Source organism: Archocentrus centrarchus, chromosome 20 (genome assembly GCF_007364275.1).
Source record: "Archocentrus centrarchus isolate MPI-CPG fArcCen1 chromosome 20, fArcCen1, whole genome shotgun sequence".
In the NCBI taxonomy this organism is placed as follows: Eukaryota; Metazoa; Chordata; class Actinopteri; order Cichliformes; family Cichlidae; genus Archocentrus; species Archocentrus centrarchus.
The window spans coordinates 15,160,575-15,182,546 of record NC_044365.1 but is presented as its reverse complement, the minus strand read 5'-3'; the positions used below and the strand labels follow the sequence as shown (position 1 = coordinate 15,182,546).

The 21,972-nt window shown below is 39.0% G+C and overlaps 1 protein-coding gene across 1 annotated transcript in view; it reads left to right on the top strand.

Moving 5' to 3' along the window:
• LOC115799919 (vascular cell adhesion protein 1-like) overlaps positions 1 to 21,155 on the top strand; it is a 29,401-nt gene extending 8,246 nt beyond the window's left edge. Inside the window, exons 6-10 of the mRNA XM_030757208.1 lie at positions 19,728 to 20,033; positions 20,140 to 20,400; positions 20,508 to 20,595; positions 20,734 to 20,773; positions 20,904 to 21,155. Coding sequence (XP_030613068.1) covers positions 19,728 to 20,033; positions 20,140 to 20,400; positions 20,508 to 20,595; positions 20,734 to 20,773; positions 20,904 to 21,155 — 947 coding nt within the window. The remainder of the gene's footprint in view (positions 1 to 19,727; positions 20,034 to 20,139; positions 20,401 to 20,507; positions 20,596 to 20,733; positions 20,774 to 20,903) is intronic.
• Positions 21,156 to 21,972: the final 817 nt, after the last annotated feature.

The window sequence follows — 21,972 nt, the reverse complement described above, 5'->3', positions numbered from 1 at the left end:
CTCTGTCATGTCCTTTACATTTTATGACTGCCACTCTGGTTGGTCCCTGAATGGCATGAGCCAAGATCACCATTTCTTCTGCATGTTTACAGGGGTCATATTGGCCGTTCGATATCCTGCTCTTATAACTGTCTTATAATTGTCCATATAATTGTCTTATTGTGGAATGGGTTGCTCCTGTGTCAACCAAAAATGGCATCATCTTGTCTGCCACCATCACTGGGAGAAGTGGTTCTGCCGTTCCCTCTTCTCCGTGGCCTCCCTGTGGGATGTGTCAATACTGTCCTGGATCCAAACCCCAGGTGTCCTCCCACAGGGGTACTGGCCCCCTAAAGCCTGGTACTGCACTCCTGGTGCAAACTGATGATCGGGTGCGGCCTGTGCATTAGGCGCTGTCCACCCTCCTGGGCGTTGTAGTGGTGCCCATGTGTTTGGGGGAGGGTTGCTACACGCTCTCCCACGGCTTGCTGGTCCTTGTCTGTTCCTAGGGCAGCTCTTGGCCCAGTGATCCATCTGACCACACAGAAAACAGGCTAATATAGGAGGTGGTCCCCCTGGTCCGCCAAACGGTCTCAACAGTCTCCCCCTCGGAACCCCCCACCCACGCTGTGGGTTCCTCTGTGGGAATGGTAACCGATGACCAGCAGGATCCGAATCCGGATCCAAATCCAGCCAATTCGGTTCTTCTGGGTTCACCATACAAACCACCATTTGTTTTGTGGTCCATTTACTATTTTTCTTTAACTCAGTCATTTTTTGTCTTGCTTTGCCGAGTTGGAGTTTCAACAATTGAATCTGTAAATCCTTCACCTTACTGGATTCTTCATCTTTTGTGTCTTTGTGTCACTGCATGTGATGTACTAAATGTCTTTCCTGTTTGGTGTCTTCACACCCTGGTATATCAGAATTGTTTTGCATCAGTGTCTTAATTTCCCCTGGCATTCCCTCCAGTACCGCCTTCCTGAACCACTCTTTGTTCGCTCCTTCTTTATAAGGATGAACACCTGTCTCTTGGAGCTAGGTGTCTTTAACCTTATCCAGATAAACTCTAGGGGCCTCAGATGAGTCCCACATGAGTTTAGGAATGGCTAGAGCTACATTCCTAGGGAAAACTTCCCTCATAGGTGCACCCATGGCAACTCCTCTGTGGTGCAGGGGAGTATTGTCTGGGTCAGTCTCCATTTGGGCCAATTCTTGGACCTCTTTAAGGTCCCTTCTCGACATCTGTTGTGCTGCCACAGCCCTGAAATCACCCAGTGCGACTACATAGCCTGGTGTAAGGCAATCTAGCGCATGTAGAAATTTAGCTCCTCCTTCAGGTGGGGGAGGTAGCTGATCTGCCAATGTTTGAATGTCACCTAAACCAAAAGGTTTATACTGCAGGGGACCTCCTTTTATTCTAGCTAATAATGGCATTTGTGTGGGCAACGTTTTACTTCAGGTCCCACTGGACGGTTGATTTGCCTTTTACCCCTTTCCCTCTCTGGGTCCTTTATTTTCTCTGTTTCCTTTTTCTTACCTTTCTTTCTCCGTCTCCGCTCCATCGGAGACTCTCCCTCTGTTAAGTGGGCTACTCCAAACAGGAACTGGTCATCTTCCATCTCCTTTTCCTTAGGAGAGCTGTCAAAATCCTCTACTGGTGGTGCAGATTGTTCTGGAGTTCCATTCCCCATCTCTTTTGGATCTTTATTTTCAATTTCTCTCTCCATTCCTTTTTCCCAGAGAGTGAGCCCCTCTTTCTCTTCTGGGCTGCTGTTTTTGATCTCTCACAGTGACGGTTCAACTCGTCACTTATCACCTCCTTCAAGGGGGCGCCTCTCACTACCACTGACGCCTTCTGTTTTTGAGGGGTATACCTACCTGTTCCCTCACTCGTTTTTCAACCCTCTTTTTGTCCCTTATGGTCTCTTTCTGTTTTTTCACCACCGTTACCAATTCCTCAATTTGCTCATGGACCGTTTTCCACTCTTTCTCCATGTTATCCTGCTTTCCTTCTCGGTCCTTAATCTATTTCCAATTACTCTAATGTAAGTTTTATTTATTATTTTATTTATTTGTTTATTTTATATATTGTTTATTTTATTCTATTTTATTTATTTTTTATTTTTACTTTATTTTATTTTACTACTTATTTTATATTCCTCTGCTTTTCTGAGTTCTCCACCAATGCATGTGTATGTGTGTGTGGATGAGTGTGTGTGTGTAAGTCCCCTTCGTGACTCCTCCTCCAGCACCCACCCTCAGAGACTTCCGCCTCTGAGAATCACTTTGCTTTGTCTGTTGAGGAGTTCACTTCCTGTTTTGAGCGGCCGACCGCGCCCAAGTCCGCTGGTTCTCCTTTGTTCTTTGCACAGTCAAAAATTTTACTCTCGACGTCTTCTCCTACGTTTTCTCCTTTTTTTTTTCTTTTTTTCTTTTTTCTTTTTAACGCATCTGGCTCCCGAGACGTCTTTCAACAGGCCAAGATCGCCCTTTTGCTGCGATCTTGCTGTTGATTCCACACTCATGCACCAGCATTCATACCACGGTCGCGCGCATTCACAATTTTCCCTCGAATGGTTTATTTTTATGATGCTTGAGGTCCTTTTATCAATTAAACCTCGGGCCTTCCACCCTTCTTTTAATATGCTAAGAAATTTTTATTAATAATCATTGCGAAATGCACTATTATTTTAATATGCTGAGAATGATTATCAATAATTTTCTAGGACTTTCACCCTTATTTTTAATATGTTTAGAAATTTTTATTAACAATCATTCCGAAACGCGCAGTCATTTTGATATACTGAGAATAATTGTGAATAATTTTTCGGGGCCTCTCACCCTTATGCTTGGAGGCTTTAATTAATAATTATTCCAAGGTTTGAACGTGCTTGGAATCCTTAATAATACTGCTCCTGGCCTTTCACCATTATTTTAATATTTTATCTTCGAGAGCGCCTCAATCCTCTCAGGAATTTCACCTGGTCTCCCACCGGTCCAACCGCGTGGACCGCGATTACGTCTAATCGCAGCTGGCCTCGACCACTTGCTAGGCAAAACTATTTCTTCTTCTAATCTTCGGGAATGCCTCAATTTTCCCAGGCATTTCACCTAGTCTCCCACCGGTCCGACCGCGTGGACCGTAACCACGTCTAATTACGGCTGGCTCGACCACCTGCTAGGCAAAACTATTTCTTCTTCTTATTTCACTTTTTCCTTTATACTAAAACCATTCGTTAAATAACACAATATTTCCCCCGAACTTTCTGCATTATTAATGTCCTGTTTAATTTAGAAACACGGGAGTTAAACGTGATCTGACCACTATTTTACAATACTCAATCAGCAGAAATTCGATCAAACAGGTTTTCTGCCTACCTTTAATTTTTTCCGCGCGGGGTCAGATCAGCTGTTTTCCCGGTTCGTCTGAGTCAAACAGACCTATCCAATTCTGTCATATCTCTCCCTCTTTCATCCCGGACGAGCACCCCAAATTGTTGGGGAAATTAATCTTACACCGTCTTTCCCCCTCCCGGGTTCGTGATGAAAGAGCAGAGATCGGACTTTCCCTTTCATTTTTAACAATTTATTAATCACCACACATATTACATAAGGTCAAAAATAATGCAGATTTTAACACAAGCATGCTTGGAGATTGCAAAATAATATCCCTTACTGCATTCATGCTGTTGTCTCCCCCTAAGCACCCTGCAATCTGACTGTGCGCGCCCCCGTTCTTTATGGTTCGGAGCCATAAAACCCACATAAGGATATATGTTTACCTCTCAGGCCAGCTCTGCTCGCTCAGTTATGCGACCCCCCACTCCTACACTCCTGTCTGCACCTCTCCAACTTCTTAAGATAAACACAGTGTGCTCCCCAATAAGCCTTACATTCCTTAAATCTGCAATAATTAATTCCCTCATCTGAAAATATAGAATGAACTCTGAATATATAGAATGAACTCTGGATATATTGAATGAACTCTGAATATATTGAACGAAAGTCTGAATATATAGAATGAACTCTGAATATATTGAATGAACTCTGGATATATTGAATGAACTCTGAATATATTGAACGAAAGTCTGAATATATAGAATGAAAGCTGTGGTCACGGAAGCGCCATCTAGTGTTTTCGTTACGTTAAGCGCATAATGTCGCTACAAGAAGCGGCGCTATGAGTCAATCTGCAGTTCATCTTCACTGTTTCATCGTGGAAGACCAAATGCAGCGAACCTCTCAGGTCAGACAGCTCCTGCATGCAAGCTAACATTACGCAGAACACGCACAGGCACCCTCCACAACAACAGGCCCTGTCTAGAATCTGAGATGTGGATGTGGAAGGCATGTTCTGCTTGTTGTTAGCTTGATACGCAGGAGCTGTCTGACCTGAGAGATTCACTGAATAAAACTCTTCATCAGTAGCATGATTAGGAACACTGCTGCTAGCATTATGTTGGCCAGTTCATGCATTTGCCAGGGTGTTAATTAGCTACTCATTATTTGGGATTTCTGCCACTAAATTCCCTGCAGATTGACTCATAGTGCCATTTCTTGTAGCGACATAATGTGCTTTACGTAACGAAAACACTAGATGGCGCAAGAGCTTCCATGACGTCAGTTTTCATTCAATATATTCAGACTTTCATTCAATATATTCAAGTTTCGTTCCATATATTCAGACTTTCATTCAATATATTCAGAGTTCATTCAATATATTCAGATTCTCATTTTAATATATATATATATTATATTTCCTAAATGGCATACCATAATATATATATATATATATATATATATATATATATATATATATATATATATATATATATATATATATATATATACTGTATTTTGTGGACCATATGGCACACCGCATTATAAGGCGCAATATTAACAAACAGGTCTATTTTCATACATAAGGCGTACTGCCGATTTTTGAGAAAATTTAAGGATTTTAAGTTCGCCTTATAGTCCAACAAATATGGTGTGTGTGTGTGTGTGTGTGTGTGTGTGTGTGTGTGTGTGTGTGTGTGTGTGTGTGTGTGTGTGGGTGTACAAGATTTCTTTTAAGCTACAACAGCTGTATTTTAAATTTACAGTCCCATAAAAATAAAAACATTTTTCACCACTAAAATATGTAATTTTAAGTTTAAGTTTCTGTTTTTTAATGGTATTTTTATGGTAACACAGCTACTACTTTTTATAACTGATTTCCTTTTTTTACAGTACAACGTGGGCAGCATGGTGGTGTGGTGGTCAGCACTGTGTCCTCACCTTGGCCCGGGCCTTTCTGTGTGGAGTTTGCATGTTCTCCCCGTGTTTGTGTGGGTTTCCTCCCACAGTCTAAACACATGCAGTCAGTGGGGTTAGGTTAATTGGTGATTCTAAATTGGCCATAGGTGTGAATGTGAATGGTTGTCTGTCTCTCTGTGTTAGCCCTGTGACAGGTGACCTGTACATGGTGAACCCTGCCTTTTGCTTTATGACAGCTGGAATAGGCTCCAGCTCCCCCCCCCCTCGCGACCCTGGACAGTATAAGAGGAAGAGAATGGATGGACAGATGGCTGCACAATACAACATGCAAATACTCAAAAAAAAAAAAGCTACAGTGTGTTGCAGTTCAGTTTTGCAGTACTGCCTCTGCTGTTGTAGAACCCAGGTCCTTGTTATGAACAAAAGAAATCCCCTGAAAACAGCTGTGTGAAGTTAGCACAGAAAGCTGAAGGAAACAAAAGCTGCAGGAAATTGTTTTGCTTTTTGAGCTTCACTGAACTGTGAAAATGATTCATTTACAGGCTCCTTGTGTGTATTTCTTTGTTAATGCTTTTTGTTAATGTGATGTTATTTCACAACAGTTCTCATTTTTTCTTGACCTCAGCGTAGAGTTCCTCTTGGCTGCGAGCTCTCTGTGTTAAGCTGTTTTCTGGCCTGTTGACCTTCACCTGTGCGTACACCGTATCCTGCTGCTGTCCTCTGTCCTGCACTGAGTCAGAGGACGCTTCATATCTCAGGTTACAGAAGCTGATCTCTCCATAATGGATGTTTTCTTCCTCTCCTTCTCTTTTACTAACCAGCTCTTCATGTATTTGAATCTATAGAATTAAAACAACAGGGAGTTCTTCTTCAGTTATTATATATTTAATGAACAGAGTGCTCTGGCAGAGGTAGTACAGTAAGTAATCACCTGAACAGTTTCATCACAAAGATTTTTGTTTGTTTGTTTGTTTGTTATTGTTTTTTCATTTGTTTACCTGAGTCTGTTGAGTTTGATGCTTTGATTTTAAACACCTGGAAGACATAAGAGGTAATTAAATTAACTAGAATTATGTGCTTTTAGTTATATGCTGTCTGATTTGACATGTGACACTTACCAAACAAAGATAATCAAGCAGAGTAAGATTAAGATTAAGAGTACAACGATCCCGATGATTCCTCCAAGAAGTGGCCACAGTGTGACTCCTGATAGAATAATAAGACCAATAAAAGACATCAAGTAACAAAAACAACACATGATTTAATGGTGATACTAAAACAGCCTGTGTTTGGTTACTGCCTGAAGTTACTTTTAAAGTTTTTGTGGATACAAAAAAGTATGAAAAAAAAGCAGCACATAACACATCAGCGGCTTCAGCCCAACTTTACCTTCAATATTCACATGAATCTCTGCTGATGTCTGAGTACCCAGATCATTAGTGGCCACACAGTAATAAACTCCTCCATCTGTTACATTGAAGCTGTAAATCTGTCCTTCAGATACGTTCACAGGTCCATCTGTGCTCTTCTTGAACCAGGTGAAGCTGCTGACTGGAGGTTTGGCTCTGCTGGAGCAGGTCAGGTTCACCCAGCCGCCTGCTGACACCAAATCTGATGGACTGATGGATGCTGAGGTGTTTTTAGGAGCATCTGAAGAAAAGTGTGACAGGAATTACATTTGATCATTACAGCTGACATCCCATAAATATTTTTTAAAACAATTATCAATCTTCCAACTTGATAAACGAAATTCAGTCTTACATGAAACACTGAGAGTCTCTTCTGTCTCTGCTGTCTTGGTTTCTTCTCCTTGGTTCACAGGATATCTGGCAGAGCAGTTGATCTTCTTTCCATCATGTGTGTCTGACAGAGTGATGGTCTGCTGGATTTTAGTTGTAAAGCTTCCATCTGTGTTTTCCTCTATTTTGTTGTGAGAGTCTTGTTGGAGATTCCAGGTGAGTTCAGGAGGGGAGTGTGGACAGGGAGTGAAAGCTGAGCAGGTTATAGTGACAGACTCCTTCTCCTTCAGATCACCTGGGACTGTAATATTGGGCCTCCAAGCAGAATCTGTGGTTTCACATCAAACACAGGTTGTACACTGATGATACAGTAAATACAGTCATGAAACAGATGGAGATCAGTGACAACACCGAATAATTAAAAACAACTGTAACAGGTGTTAAAGATGCTGCAGATTTTAGCGGACAGCACTGCTGCTTTGGGGCCTGTAAGTGCAGCGAATGTTGGGATGCAGACAGATTTGTGGCAGGATGTTAGTTTGTGTTGATGGAACATTAACTTGTGTTGTCTGCATGAAACACAGTTTGCGACTTAAACATAAATATGCATTCATCCTGTACAGTTCATGTTCATGATCTAACTGAGAGATTTTATCAGGAGCCACGACTGTTTCTTCTATAGTGTTTGTTGTTTTTTGTGTTTTCTTGCAGTTTTGCTCGATTCTTGTTCATTTTTAAGGGATTTGCACCAGCAGCTTATGGTTCTGTGAGCAGATTAGTATTGAACTCTCAGATGCTTGAATAATAAAGACTATGGTAAATATGTCTGTGTGTTAACAGTGTGCAGTGCAGTTTGAGTTTTTATATATTTGTAATAACTGTGTTTACTGCAGAGCGCTGTCACACATTTAATACTTTTTATTTTTGACTGAATCCCAATTTTATTGTTCACACTAAAGAACCCAAAAGATAGTTTATGTTCTGGGCGGCTTCATTTCCCAAAGTTACATCTAAATACAAAACATTTAAACAGGCTGATTTCTGTAACATTTGATCACAACTGCTTTTTGTTGGTTTAACCAAAACTTTGACTTTATATTCTTAAAATGAAAAGAAAACTGTCTTACCTTTAACTGTTATTGTAAGAGGATCACAAACAGCAGTTGCTCTGACGGGCCAGTTCATAATCCTGAAGTAGTATGTGTTTGTATAAGCTGTGGTTAAATTGGAAAACAGAGTTGTGCAGTTTTTCTGTTTCAGGTTTCCTGTAATATTCATTGGATAGATGTTAACTGTCTCACTGCTGTTGTAAACCATGTTTTCGGGAAAGTTGTCATTACTGTTAATTTTGGTCATCCATGATCCAAAGACAGGTCTTGTGCTGTTAAATGGTTCTGGTCCAGTAACATTAAAGTTACATGGGATTCGTAAACAAGATCCACTCAGAGCTTCCATCTCTGTTGGTGCAGTAATGAACAGGTCTGAGTGCTGAGTACAAGCAGCCAAAGCTCCTGGAAAACCAGAGATTAACATTAAAAGATAAAAATCGACATGAAAATGATAAATTGATTTCAGCAGCCATGATCATTTCTGGTATTTTTCCTTTGTGCCATCAGCAGCTTCAGTATAAAGTGTCTGACTTTGTAAAGTATCTCTATCTGCACTGATCTGTCAGACTGTAAATGACTGAAATGAGACGCTCACTTGGAATAAAGAGGAGACTCAGTAACATGATGGCTGTCATGATGTTCACAGATTGGACCGTCACAAAACTGAAAAACAAAACACACAATTACATAAATGTTTGATCAAATCAGGAACTTGCCTCATTTGATGAAGCAATAAAGAAAGCAACGTGTCATTGAAATTAGAAACATATTACAATAAAATCCAGCAGTTATCTTTTAGTGCAAATGTAGTAAAATGTAAAAATGTTTTCTTACCAAATGAGCAGACTGCTACAGAGGAGAGACCACAAAGTAAAAATCAATGTGTGATTTCAGCAGAAACAGACCCAGTGAACCACTTCTCTGTTTAGATGTTGTGATGTCAAAGCAAACAGACCTGTGATGCTTTTGGTTTTCTGTCTTTCTTTATTCACTCAGTCTGCTTTTTAAGTTCCCATCATGCACTCTGCTCTCACTCCCACCTTCCTGCCTCCAGATTCACCTGACAGCTCCACTCACATGTGAACCTGTTCCTCATTCATTTATTAACTTTTCAGTACATATACTGTCTGTCTGCTACTTTGTATCCAGTGTTCTGCTTTTATATGTGTTCTTAATAATTTTTGTGACCTTCCATATTTGTTTTTACTTTTTTAATGCTTCTCAAGACTGTAAAAATATGCAAATTTCTTCTCTTCCTGTGAAGAAGGAAGTATCACATCTGAACTACTTATGTTTTCACTTTTAAATGTTTTCATTCAGGCCTCCAAGCTGTATTCTACTGTCCTGTTGTATTAATCAGTATTACAGAATTACAAATATATAGTGCAATTATCAACTTGCCTTAAATTTAATTTTCAATTTTGTATAGAAATAAAGCTGAACAGATGCAGCCTTAATACATAGAAATGTTTTCTGAAATGAGATTTTTCTTTTGGTTCTTTTTACAAGAGTTCAGATGGTTCAGCATCTACACAGCTGTAGTATTTGAGTCATAGTTACAGATGTAGTTATAGTGAATCAATGAACAACACTTATCAACTTTTTTAATGCTCTTGGTTCACAGACCCGCCCTTTCAAGACTGTAAAAATATGCAAATTTCTTCTCTTTCTGTAAAGAAGGAAGTTTCAGATCTGAACTATTTATATTTTCAGTTTTAAATGTTTTCATTCAGGCCTCCAAGCTGTATTCTACTGTCCTGTTGTATTAATCAGCATTACAGCATTACAAATTTACAGTGCAATTATCAACTCGCCTGAAATTGAATTTTCAATCTTATATAGAAATAAAGCTGAACAGATGCAGCCTTAATACATAGAAATATTTTCTGAAATTAGTTTTATTCTTCTGGTAGTTTTTACTAGAGTTCAAATGGTTCAGCATCTACATAACTGTAGTATTTGAGTCATAGTTACAGATGTAGTTATAGTGAATCAATGAACAACACTGATCATCTTTTTTTTTTTTTTTTTTTTTTTTTTTTCTCAGCTCTCAGAGGAGACGGTCGCACTTTTCTTCTCTCCCCAGCCCTTCCTTTTTCCCCTGCTTTGCTGCTTGCTGCTTTAGAGCCTCTCTTCACACAACTTCCGAACTGGAATTTATAATTATCGATGTGGTCAGCTGGTCTCTCAACGCCATTGTTTTTGATCAATTTTTCACCATGAGGAGATTTAGGGAAGGAGAACCTTATTCCCTCTTATCAATTGACATTCCAGCTGGCTACGTTATGGATTCCTGTGTGGTGTGGAAGATGACGTGCCTGGCCATATTGTCAATGGAATACACACACATTTGGCTTACTGACACTGGGGTTTCTCCGAATTGGACCGGGAGATACCTGGTTTGTCGTTGCAATTCAGGAAGTCTAGGCAGCTGTCTGGCCTTGGTAAGGCTGCTTATGACGAGAACGTGGGAAAGGTACAGACTCAAACTCAGACTCTGTATATCTGGAGCTGATTCTGAGGGGTAAGATCTTGGAGATGTATGTATCTGTTTCTGCACGGCGAAGGAACGAACCAAGAAGATTCGGATGAATTGGATTTTTCGCCACAGAGAGGTGCCAGTAAGACTGAAGGCTGTCAACAATTTAATCAGTACAGTCTGTACCAAAACAAGTCGCAGAATCAGGAATTTGGCTCCCTGGCGGCCTTGGACTGCCGCTTATCAAATTGTCTCCGGGATGTTTGTAAACAGATGCTCTACGCCCCCGCTGTCCTGTCTTCTTCTGACCTGTGTTGGACTGATCTCCCTGACCTAGCCACTGATGAACTCTACATCTTATCAGAACTGTTAGCTGAGGAGGGAGTTTGAGTCAGCCCCACAGTAGCCCGACCACCCCCCCTCACCCCCCGCCTCCGCTGGCTCCCCTGTCCATCCCTCCCCACCCTAGTGCTCCCATGCTATATGTTTCTGCTCTGTCGCAGAGGTTTTTGTAACCTTATACTGTGTATGTGTGAAAGTATACAAAGTATGAGATGATTTTTTTCCTCACTCATCCCTATATGTTTTCACTATTGTTTCTGTCTTTTTAATGGCAGCGCCTCCAGAAGGGGGGCAGCATGGCCACAGTTCACCTATCTCCCCATGTTTGTTCTGTTTGTCTTCTTGGATGGGTGTTCTGTTAACTGTAATTTCCCCATTGTGGGATCAATAAAGTATCATCATCTTGTTACAGTGTAATGCTCTGCTGGGTCTTCACATCCATGTTGGTGTTTCAGACCAAGCAAACAACCCCAAATATGACTGATGCAGGTTGTCAGAGGCACTAATACACAGAATGGCAGATCACATGTTTGAGAAACTTCTGCAGAAATTTTCATGTCTGTACTCACACTGGCAGCAGAAATTGTGTTTGCAGCTTCCTGTGACCAACTTCCTCAGTGTGTTTAAATGTTTCTGCTTTTATTTAAAGCCTCATTTATCAGTTGAATCAGCCAAACACAAACATTTAGATGTATTTCTTCATTTCTGGAGTGATTCCTTCATCACCCAAAATTAGATCGTGAGAAACTTCACAGTAACACCACAGCGAGCACAGTTTGTTGTGACGACTGGTTCGTAAATGTTTAGTCACTTCAGCTTTGAATGTTCAAATGTAAGTTGACTTAAAAAGTTTATATAATACACGTTTCAAGTTTATATTCTGTTAATAGTTTGAGAATCATCCAGGTGAGCATGTCAGCATTTTGCAGCTCAAAGGACTTTTTCCACCTCACAGAGCTCCTTGCATGGCTGCAGACTCTATTCTTATTGGAGAAAACATCCATCCATCCATCCATCCATCCATCCATCCATCCATTTTCCTTGGTGTATCCAGGTCTGGGTTGCACGGTCACAGCCTGAGCAGAGAAGCCCAGACCTCAGACTTTTGTTTTGTCCGCATTTAAAACAAATTGTAAAGATTTTGTTGTACAGGGTCAAAAACCAGCTGTTGTTGTACTGCGCATTTTTCTAAAACCTGATTCAAATTCAGATAAAACATTATTAAGATTTATAAAATCCTTCATTTGGTCACTAATAAAGGATTCTAAAACCTTAGTTAAAACTGACAATTTGGAGATTGGCCTGTAATTATTAAAAACAGTAGGGTCACCACCCTTGTGGAGGGAAAAACAGGCAGATTTCCAAACCTGTGCAATATCATTTGTGTCAAGTGAGAGATTCAAAATATGAATAAGTGGAAGGGCAGTAAAGTCTGCAGATAGCTTTAAGAAGCAGGACTCTAACTTGTCTGGGACAGCTGATTCTGTAACAAGAGCTTCAGGGCTTCATGTACCTCAGATTCACAGACAGAGGAAAAACTAAACTCATCATTTGTTAGAGCAGGACAGTCAGAGCTGAGAGTAGATGAACTCTGAGTTAGGTGTTGTAAGTCAAACAATGTCCCAGAATTTTTTACATGCTCATTAAACCAATCTAGTATTTCAACCTTGTCTGTGATTGTTTGGGAATCCTAAACAAAACATGGAGGAAGCTCTAAGCTACAGTTATATTCAGAAAGAGTATTAATTGTTTTTACTTTAAACAATGAAATGGTCATAAACTGAACTGCCATAAACTGCAGCAAAAATAGTTTTGATTAAATAGAAACGGACCTGAGGTCAGCTCCCCCGGGGTCTGCTGCTGTTTCAGTCACTAACACACAGGTCGGTCAGTAAACTCAGTCTGAGCTGTTTCTCCACATCTTCACTTTCTGTCTCCTGCATTTTGTCCGTCAGGCTGCAGCTGAATAATTAGATTTTATAAATTAAATGTGAAATGAGGATTCAGCTTCATCTGATGGAGATTCAGGTTGTGTAAATGATGACAGCAGACATTATAAAGGAATTATCTATTTTATGACAAACTTTTATTCTGTCTGTGATGATGACAGAGTGGGTCAGGCTGATTAAAGTGACTCATCATGCTCCACACTGACACGTGCGATTGAACCAACTCTGATCAGCTGTTCTGGAACAGGAAACTCAGAGTTGATCAACTCAGAGTCTGTTTTTAAACTCAGTTTGTTGCTTCCTGGAACAGACCCCAACTCTTTTTGCTTTTTACTTTCAATACTTTAAGTACATTTTCATGATATTAATAAGTTTGTGTGACAAGTAGTTTAATCTGTGGTTAAACTTTTTTTTGTGTTGTGGTTTTTTTTTGTTGTTGTTGTTTTTTGCTGTTTCCAACAACTATATTATTGTGACAGCCTTTGTTTATTTATGGTTAGGAAGTGCCAATAATGTTCACACAGTAATTTCTTATTTTTAATCGTTGAATAAACTTCATGTTGAAATGTCTCATTTAAACGTTGCTCTGATCTCACTTTTTGGATTTTAGCGCCATCTTCAGGCTCCTTCAGGCTCTGCTTCAGTTCTTCCTTCAGTCTGTGAAGAGGAACCAGAAAAACTGAATCAGAGCACATTTATATTCATGCTGCTGACTGAAAAGTAGAAAGTGGTTGTAGATAGAGTAGATTAATTTTCTGTTAGAATCAGAGGATATAGGTTTGAGTGTTAGGAGGAGCATTAAGCAGGGGTCTGGAGCTTCAGAGGAAATTCTCTCAGAAACTGGATTTCCTGCATTCTTGTGAATTATTATTCACCACTTTGCATATTTTTGTTTATGGAGGAAATATCTTTATTAAAGTAAAAGATCACACAAAAATCAGACACTATGTATTTGCATGCATTTTGTATTGCTTCCAAATAAATATTTTCATTTTATTATGACTGAAAATGATCCCTGTTCTAAAGAAAAAGACCTGCTCCTGTTGGAGGTATTACTCCCTCTGTGTTGTTGTTTAGAGAAACTGCTTTAATAAAGCTGTAACTAGTTTATATTTGAGGTATCTACTGATTTATAGATATTATACCTTTATTACTGATGGTGGTGAAAACTTCCCTCCTCAGTATTTTGCTTCTCGTCAGTGAGCTCTGAGTTTGATTGGATCACATTAAGGCCTGAATGTTACCATGTGTGGGGAATAAAAGCAAACGATACCTAATTAAACAAATAATTGCACCCAAAATACCTCAAATTAACAGGGAAATGTGAACATTTAAAACACATTTTAAATAAAGGTGATAAAATACTTTTTATATGTCTTCTTAATCAGGAATTTTTGATTTTTCAAGTTTTAAGAATATTTGAACCTGTATTACCATTAACAAGGAAATGTAAACATGTTTTAAATCCTGAAAATTCAACAGCCTAAATATGTTACAGAGAAAAAAACTATGCAGGCCAAATCAAGCCATAGAGCTCTACCATTATTCTCTTAAAACTCTGAGGAAAGTGTCTACAATAATGTGGTCTTTCTTCCTGTTACATAAATGAAGCTCCCTTTAATTTTACACCAGCCTGTGATAGTTGCTGGTGAAAGTCCTGCCTCCTGTACTGAAAATCCTTTCTGAGGGTGAACTGGTGACAGGGATGCAGGTAATGCTTAGTGAGAAGGCTCACATCAGGAAAGGCAGTTGTGTGGACTTTCCACCCTTCCAGAGGACTAGTGTCACTGTCCACACTGGACCACAGCTTGGAGGTAGTATTCAAATTCATTTTCAGGCACCTGTTGGTCTGTGAGTCCAGCTGCTGCAACAGAATGGGGTTTATTGAAAAAGTCAATCAGAGTTTGTTGTTGGATCCTGTCAGCATATCATCATTCATGGGTCATTAGCTGTTTTAATCAATAAGGGTAAACCTCAGCATCCATCAGTCCATCAGGTTTGGTGTCAGCTGGGTGAACCTGACCTGCTCCAGCAGAGCCAAACCTCCAGTCAGCAGCTTCACCTGGTTCAAGAAGAGCACAGATGGACCTGTGAACGTATCTGAAGGAGAGATTTACAGCTTCAGTGCAACAGATGGAGGAGTGATGTCTATAAGCATGGACCAAAGGAGAGAAGTCCATCAAGCACAGGTCCTCACAGACTGACTGGATGGGTTCACCAAACAAACACATTCATTTATAGAATTTCTCATTCAACAATCATTTCTAACTGAACAACTTTGAGATATATCACTCACACATATTACAGTGTAAGTACATATTTTCAACATATATGTGATACAAACAGGATTGAAACATTTCTTGTGAGTCTTGTTATCAGACTGGGCAAATTAAGTTATTTTTATCACTCTATGTTTTATATCCATTTATTTCATGCATTCATTTCTTTTTAGTAAACTCTCCCCTGGTTGCAGTGTAACTATGGGAGGGTTCAGGGTCACCTGATCCAGCCCTAACTAGAAGCTTTATCAAAGAGGAACGTTTTAAGCCTACTCCTAAAGGTAGAGAGGGTGTCTGTCTCCTGAACCCAAACTGGGAGCTGGTTCCAAAGCAGAAGGGCCTGAAAGGTGAACCTCTGACTGGTGAGACAAATGTTTCAAAAACACGAGAGTTTTATCTTCAGAATAACTGCTCTCATTTTAAATTTGTCTTTTTCCTTCTGCTGGTTCAGATAAAGATGCTGTGTCTGTGTGAGAGGACAGCTGATGTTATTATGCACAGGACTGTTCATGTGGAATATTTCTGATTTTATTCCGTTGAGATTTGTTTAATATTTTAAATTGGATACAGACCAGTGGGCTGCTTTCATTACTCTCCGAGCTACAGTGGTTCGAGGAGGACTGCGCAGTTTCTACCACCAGGGTGTGCTATTGAGTAAGTGGTCAACTTCTCATTCAGAAGTGGCAGAAGGAGAAAGAAGCTTTTCCTTCTCGTTCCGTCTTGATGTGCGCTGTTGTGGGATAACCAATGGCTGTGGTTGGTAGGACTCAGGAATAGAGAAGAACAGTGGTCAGAGAACAAGACTGCACAAAACTACTTCATAATATGAGGAAGTCTACTATGTCCAGAAGGTGCACCACGAAATGTGCATCTTACTTCACCCATGTGTCATTTCAGGCACGTCACACAAACAAGAAGCACCGTGATAACTATCACTGCATGACAAAGGACGGCTTTTAAAGACAAAGGAACTTATACCTTGATGTAAAATAATGAAAGTCCTAAAAGCTGAAGCAACAGTAACAGGCAGAACTACTACAAACTGAATTGTGGTAAAAACTTAAACACATTTTTACATGTATGTTCATGCAGTTCAAAACATGAGTAAAAATCAGATTTTATCACAGCACTGTGATGTTCAGAGTTCACCTGTGGGGAGAAAATCTGACCAGCTCTCATTAAGGCTGCCAGTCAGATACTTCCAGGTCACCTCACTCAGTCAGGAACCTTCCTATAAGCAAATGTGACTATTTGACCACAACTGATGTTTTGTAGCAGCAGAAAAAGTTCCTGGTGGTCCGTCTTCAGGCTCCTACAGGCTCTGCTTCACTTCTTCCTTCAGTCTCTGAAGAGGAACCACAAACTAGAAATAGAGCACATTTATACTTAATGCAGATGATTTAAATAAACAGCATTTTGATAAAGTAGATTTATGTTGAGTTTGATTCTTATGAACTCAGGACAGTTTCTGAGAATCAGGTTGAATCATCACGTCATCTTTCTCAAAGGTAACAACCAAGAGGAGATAAGATGCTCTCACATTAAAAAAACAAAAAAACAGAGCTCTCAGAAACATAATACATAACCACCAACTGAGTGGTTTCTGTCATATTTCAGACCTGCTTATACAGCAAAAAGGACTGTGTGTGTATAGATGTTAATCAGGGTGGTCTCTGCCTATGCAGTTACACTTAGAAAAAAAAACCAGAAACTATTCTGATGGTTGTCAAACCACATCTTTACTGATCTATACTGAAGTGTCAAAACTCATCATTAATGGTACAGAGGAGGTCATCAAATGTTGTCTTTATGGGGTAGAGAGATAATGAACCTATAAGCAGGCAGGTGGGTGATGGAGGCATAAATCCAGACTGTGAAGCTGTCCTTCTTCACTCACTGTTTAGTTTTGTTTTCACTGGTTCTTTATTTTCACTTTAGTCAGGTTAGGCTGTTTGTCTCAGTTTATTGCTGTCACACATGCTTAATGGGACCGAGGCTAAAAGACGCTTCATGGGTGGCGGCTTTGACTAAACATCAATATTTGATTTGCACGAGAATGGACTCACTGATCAATGAAACCTTTATTATCAAATGTCTCATCAGCAATGGTTAAAATGAAGTGTTAGAAAGTATTAGAGGATGGGTGGATGGATGTGTGTGTGTGTGTGTGTGTGTGTGTGTGTATTTTCTCCAATAAGACTAGAGTCTGCAGCCATGCAAGGTGCTCTGTGACGCAGGAAAAGTGCTCTGAGCTGCAAAATGCTGACAAGGTCACCTGGATGATTCCCAAACACTAATATTAACATAGAATATAAACCTGACGCATGCATTATATTAACTTTTTAGGTTAACTAACATTTGAATATGCAAAGCTGATGTGACTTAACATTCAAGAATGACTTTTCTGTTAACACAACAAACCGCACTTGCTGTGGTGTTACTGTGAAGTTTCTCACGATCTTATTTCTGCTGATGAAGGAACCACTCTAGAAATGAAGAAATGTTTGCTTTTGGCTGATTGACTCAACTGATAAACAACTTTTTTAAAAATAAAAGCAGAAACTTTTAAACACACTGAGGAAGTTGGTCACCAGAAAGATGCAGACACAATTTCTGCTGCCTGTGTGAGTACAGACATGAAAATTTCTGCACCAAAGTTTCTCAATCATGTGATCTGCCACTCTGTGTATTAGTGCCTCTGATAACCTGCATCAGTCATATTTGAGTTATTTTACAGGAAGGGGAGCAATTTGAATATTTTTACAGCCCTGAGAGGGCGGGTCTGTGAACCAAGAGCACAAATCAGGAGTTGGATATGAAATGCAAAGAGTCTTTATTTCAATAAAACACAAGTGCACATAAATCTAAGAGCGGATAGTACAAAATATGTGCAAAAACACAAAAATATGATTAAGCTCAGAACACAGATTCAAAAAGCAGAACACTGTAAAGCATAGAGACAAAGTAGCAGACAGACAGTGTATGTACTGGAAATTTAATGAATGATGAACAGGTTCACATGTGAGTGGAGCTGTCAGGAGAATCTAGAGGCAGGAAGGTTGGAGTGAGAGCAGAGTGCATGATGGGAACTTAAAAAGCAGACTGAGTGAATAAAGAAAGACAGAAAACCAAAAGCATCACAGGTCTGTTTGCTTTGACATCACAACATCTAAACAGAGAAGTGGTTCACTGGGTCTGTTTCTGCTGGAATCGCACATTGATTTTTACTTTGTGGTCTCTCCTCTGTAGCAGTCTGCTCATTTGGTACGAAAACATTTTTACATTTTACTAAATTTGCACTAAAAGATAACTGCTGCATTTTATTGTAATATGTTTCTAATTTCAATGACACTTTGCTTTTTTTTATTGCTTCATCAAATGAGGCAAGTTCCTGATTTGATCAAACATTTATGTAATTGTGTGTTTTGTTTTTCAGTTTTGTGACGGTCCAATCTGTGAACATCATGACAGCCATCATGTTACTGAGTCTCCTCTTTATTCCAAGTGAGCGTCTCATTTCAGTCATTTACAGTCTGACAGATCAGTGCAGATAGAGATACTTTACAAAGTCAGACACTTTATACTGAAGCTGCTGATGGCACAAAGGAAACATACCAGAAATGACCATGGCTGCTGAAATCAATTTATCATTTTCATGTCGATTTTTATCTTTTAATGTTAATCTCTGGTTTTCCAGGAGCTTTGGCTGCTTGTCCTCCATATGCATACTTGTTCATTACTGCACCAACAGAGATGGAAGCTCTGAGTGGATCTTGTTTACGAATCCCATGTAACTTTATTGTTACTGGACCAGAACCATTTGACAGCACAAGACCTGTCTTTGGATCATGGATGACCAAAATTAACAGTAATGAAAACTTTCCCAAAAACATGGTTTACAACAGCAGTGAAACAGTTAACATCTATCCAATGAATATTACAGGAAACCTGAAACAGAAAAACTGCACAACTCTGTTTTCCAATTTAACCATAACTTATACAAACACATACTACTTCAGGATTGTGAACTGGCCGTTCAGAGCAACTGCTGTTTGTGATCCTCTTACAATAACAGTTAAAGGTAAGACAGTTTTCTTTTCATCATCGGGGTTTTATCAAAACTAAAATGTCTGATCAGTTGCAGCTTTGGTTTATTCAACAAAGAGTTATTAACAGGTCAAATGTTACAGAAATCAGACTCTTAATTATTTTGTATTTATGTTATCCCCAAATGTCTGCACTACCATGATGGTAATATTAGAAACAATACTACATAACAATACTACATATGTTCTGACTTTGACAGTTAAAACAGGGAAGTGCTGATTAGTGTCCGAGTTTCTCCTTTCTAACATTAGTGAGAATGAAAAATCAAGTTAACATTTTGCTTTCTGTGCTGATTCCAACATGTAAACATTTTTACTACATGGAAGAAATTTTAAAATGATGATTTTATGTTATGTTACCTGATTATAGAGCAAAGACATGGAATATAGAAACTATCAGGAACCCACACTGATCTCCATCTGTTTCATGACTGTATTTACTGTATCATCAGTGTACAACCTGTGTTTGATGTGAAACCACAGATTCTCCTTGGAGGCCCAATATTACAGTCTCAGGTGATCTGAAGGAGAAGGAGTCTGTCACTATAACCTGCTCAGCTTTCACTCCCTGTCCACACTCCCCTCCTGAACTCACCTGGAATCTCCAACAAGACTCTCACAACAAAATAGAGGAAAACACAGATGGAAGCTTTACAACTAAAATCCAGCAGACCATCACTCTGTCAGACACACATGATGGAAAGAAGATCAACTGCTCTGCCAGATATCCTGTGAACCAAGGAGAAGAAACCAAGACAGCAGAGACAGAAGAGACTCTCAATGTTTCATGTAAGACTGAATTTAGTTTATGAAGTTGGGAGATTGATGATTGTTTTAAAAAATATTTAAGGCATATCAGCTGATCAAATGTAATTCTTGTCACCCTTTTCTTCAGATGCTCCTAAAAACACCTCAGCATCCATCAGTCCATCAGGTTTGGTGTCAGCAGGCAGCTGGGTGAACCTGACCTGCTCCAGCAGAGCCAAACCTCCAGTCAGCAGCTTCTTCTGGTTCAAGAAGAGCACAGATGGACCTGTGAACGTATCTGAAGGACAGATTTACAGCTTCAATGTAACAGATGGAGGAGTTTATTACTGTGTGGCCACTAATGAGCTGGGTAATCAGACATCAGCAGAGATTCGTGTGAATATTGAAGGTAAAGACAAACTAAAGCCTACAATGTGTCACATGCACGATGTCCACATTAAATCATGTCTAGTTTTACTCACATGCAGTTTCATATTGATCTGGTTTTTCTAACAGGACAGAATAGTGACTCCTTCCTACTGTGGTCAGTTCTTGGAGGAATCACTGGGTTCATCTTATTGATCTGTTTTATTATCTTTGTTTGGTAAGTATCACATATCAAAGCAGAAAACATGAACACTTACTGTCACTGATATTTTAGTTGCACATTAAAAATATCTGTTCACTCAAACATATATTTAACATAAACAGAGTTCATTTAACTGCTTCTTCTGTCTTCCAGGAGGTTAAAGTCAAAGCATCAAACTCAACAACAGACTCAGGTAAGAAAACACTAAACTTCTCTGCAGTTTACCGACTGTTCAGATGGTTATTTACTGTAGTACCTCCATCAGAGCAGTCTGCTTACTAGATTTAAATGTCACAGAACTTCATATTTGCTTAATTTTATAGATTCAAACCAAAGAGGTGGTTGCTGAAGAGCCAGCAAGTAAAATAGAGGGAAAGGAAATAGAGGGAAACATCCATTATGGAGAGATCAGCTTCTGTAACCTGGGATATGAAGCGTCCTCTGACTCAGTGCAGGACAGAGGACAGCAGCAGGATACGGTGTACGCACAGGTGAAGGTCAACAGGCCAGAAAACAGTTTAACACAGAGAGCTCACGGCCAAGAGGAACTCTACGCTGAGGTCAAGAAAAAATGAGAACTGTTTGCTTTTTCAGGAAAATGTCATTTTTACCTCCAACAGTTCAATGAAGTAAAACAAACTACTCTGTGAAGGCTTTTTAATGTTCAGCTTCCTGTGCTAACTTCCTGCAGCTGTTTTCAGGTCATTTCTTATTAAACATGTGAACAGAAGCTGCAGCACTTCAATAAGGAGCCAGTTTGCATGACAGTGGAGGCATTTCTTAAGAGGAGAACCTCAGAACCTCCACATATAGTATCATTTTGTAGTAGGACTTCATATTACAGCTCATACTTTATTACCTAAATTCTCAACATTTCTTCCCAGTAGGTGCAGCAGAACAAGGAAGTAAAAATGGGAGGTTTTAAAGGAATTTAAAAAAAATGTAAATATATTATATTAATTATTTTTAACCATCTTTGGGGTACTTTACTGGAATGGATAAATTTCCAATCCTTTCATTGTAATTACACATAATTATCAGGGGTGTAGACTTTAATTTGCTTCAGCTGTTATTTTTATATATATATATATATATATATATATATATATATATATATACAGTATATATATACAGTATATATATACAGTATATATACAGTATATATATATACTGTATATATACTGTATATATATACTGTATATATATACTGTATATATACTGTATATATATACTGTATATATATACTGTATATATACTGTATATATATATTGTATATATACTGTATATATATATATATATATATATATATTGTGTATATATATATATATATATATATTGTGTATATATATATATATATATATATACTGTATATATACTGTATATATATATTGT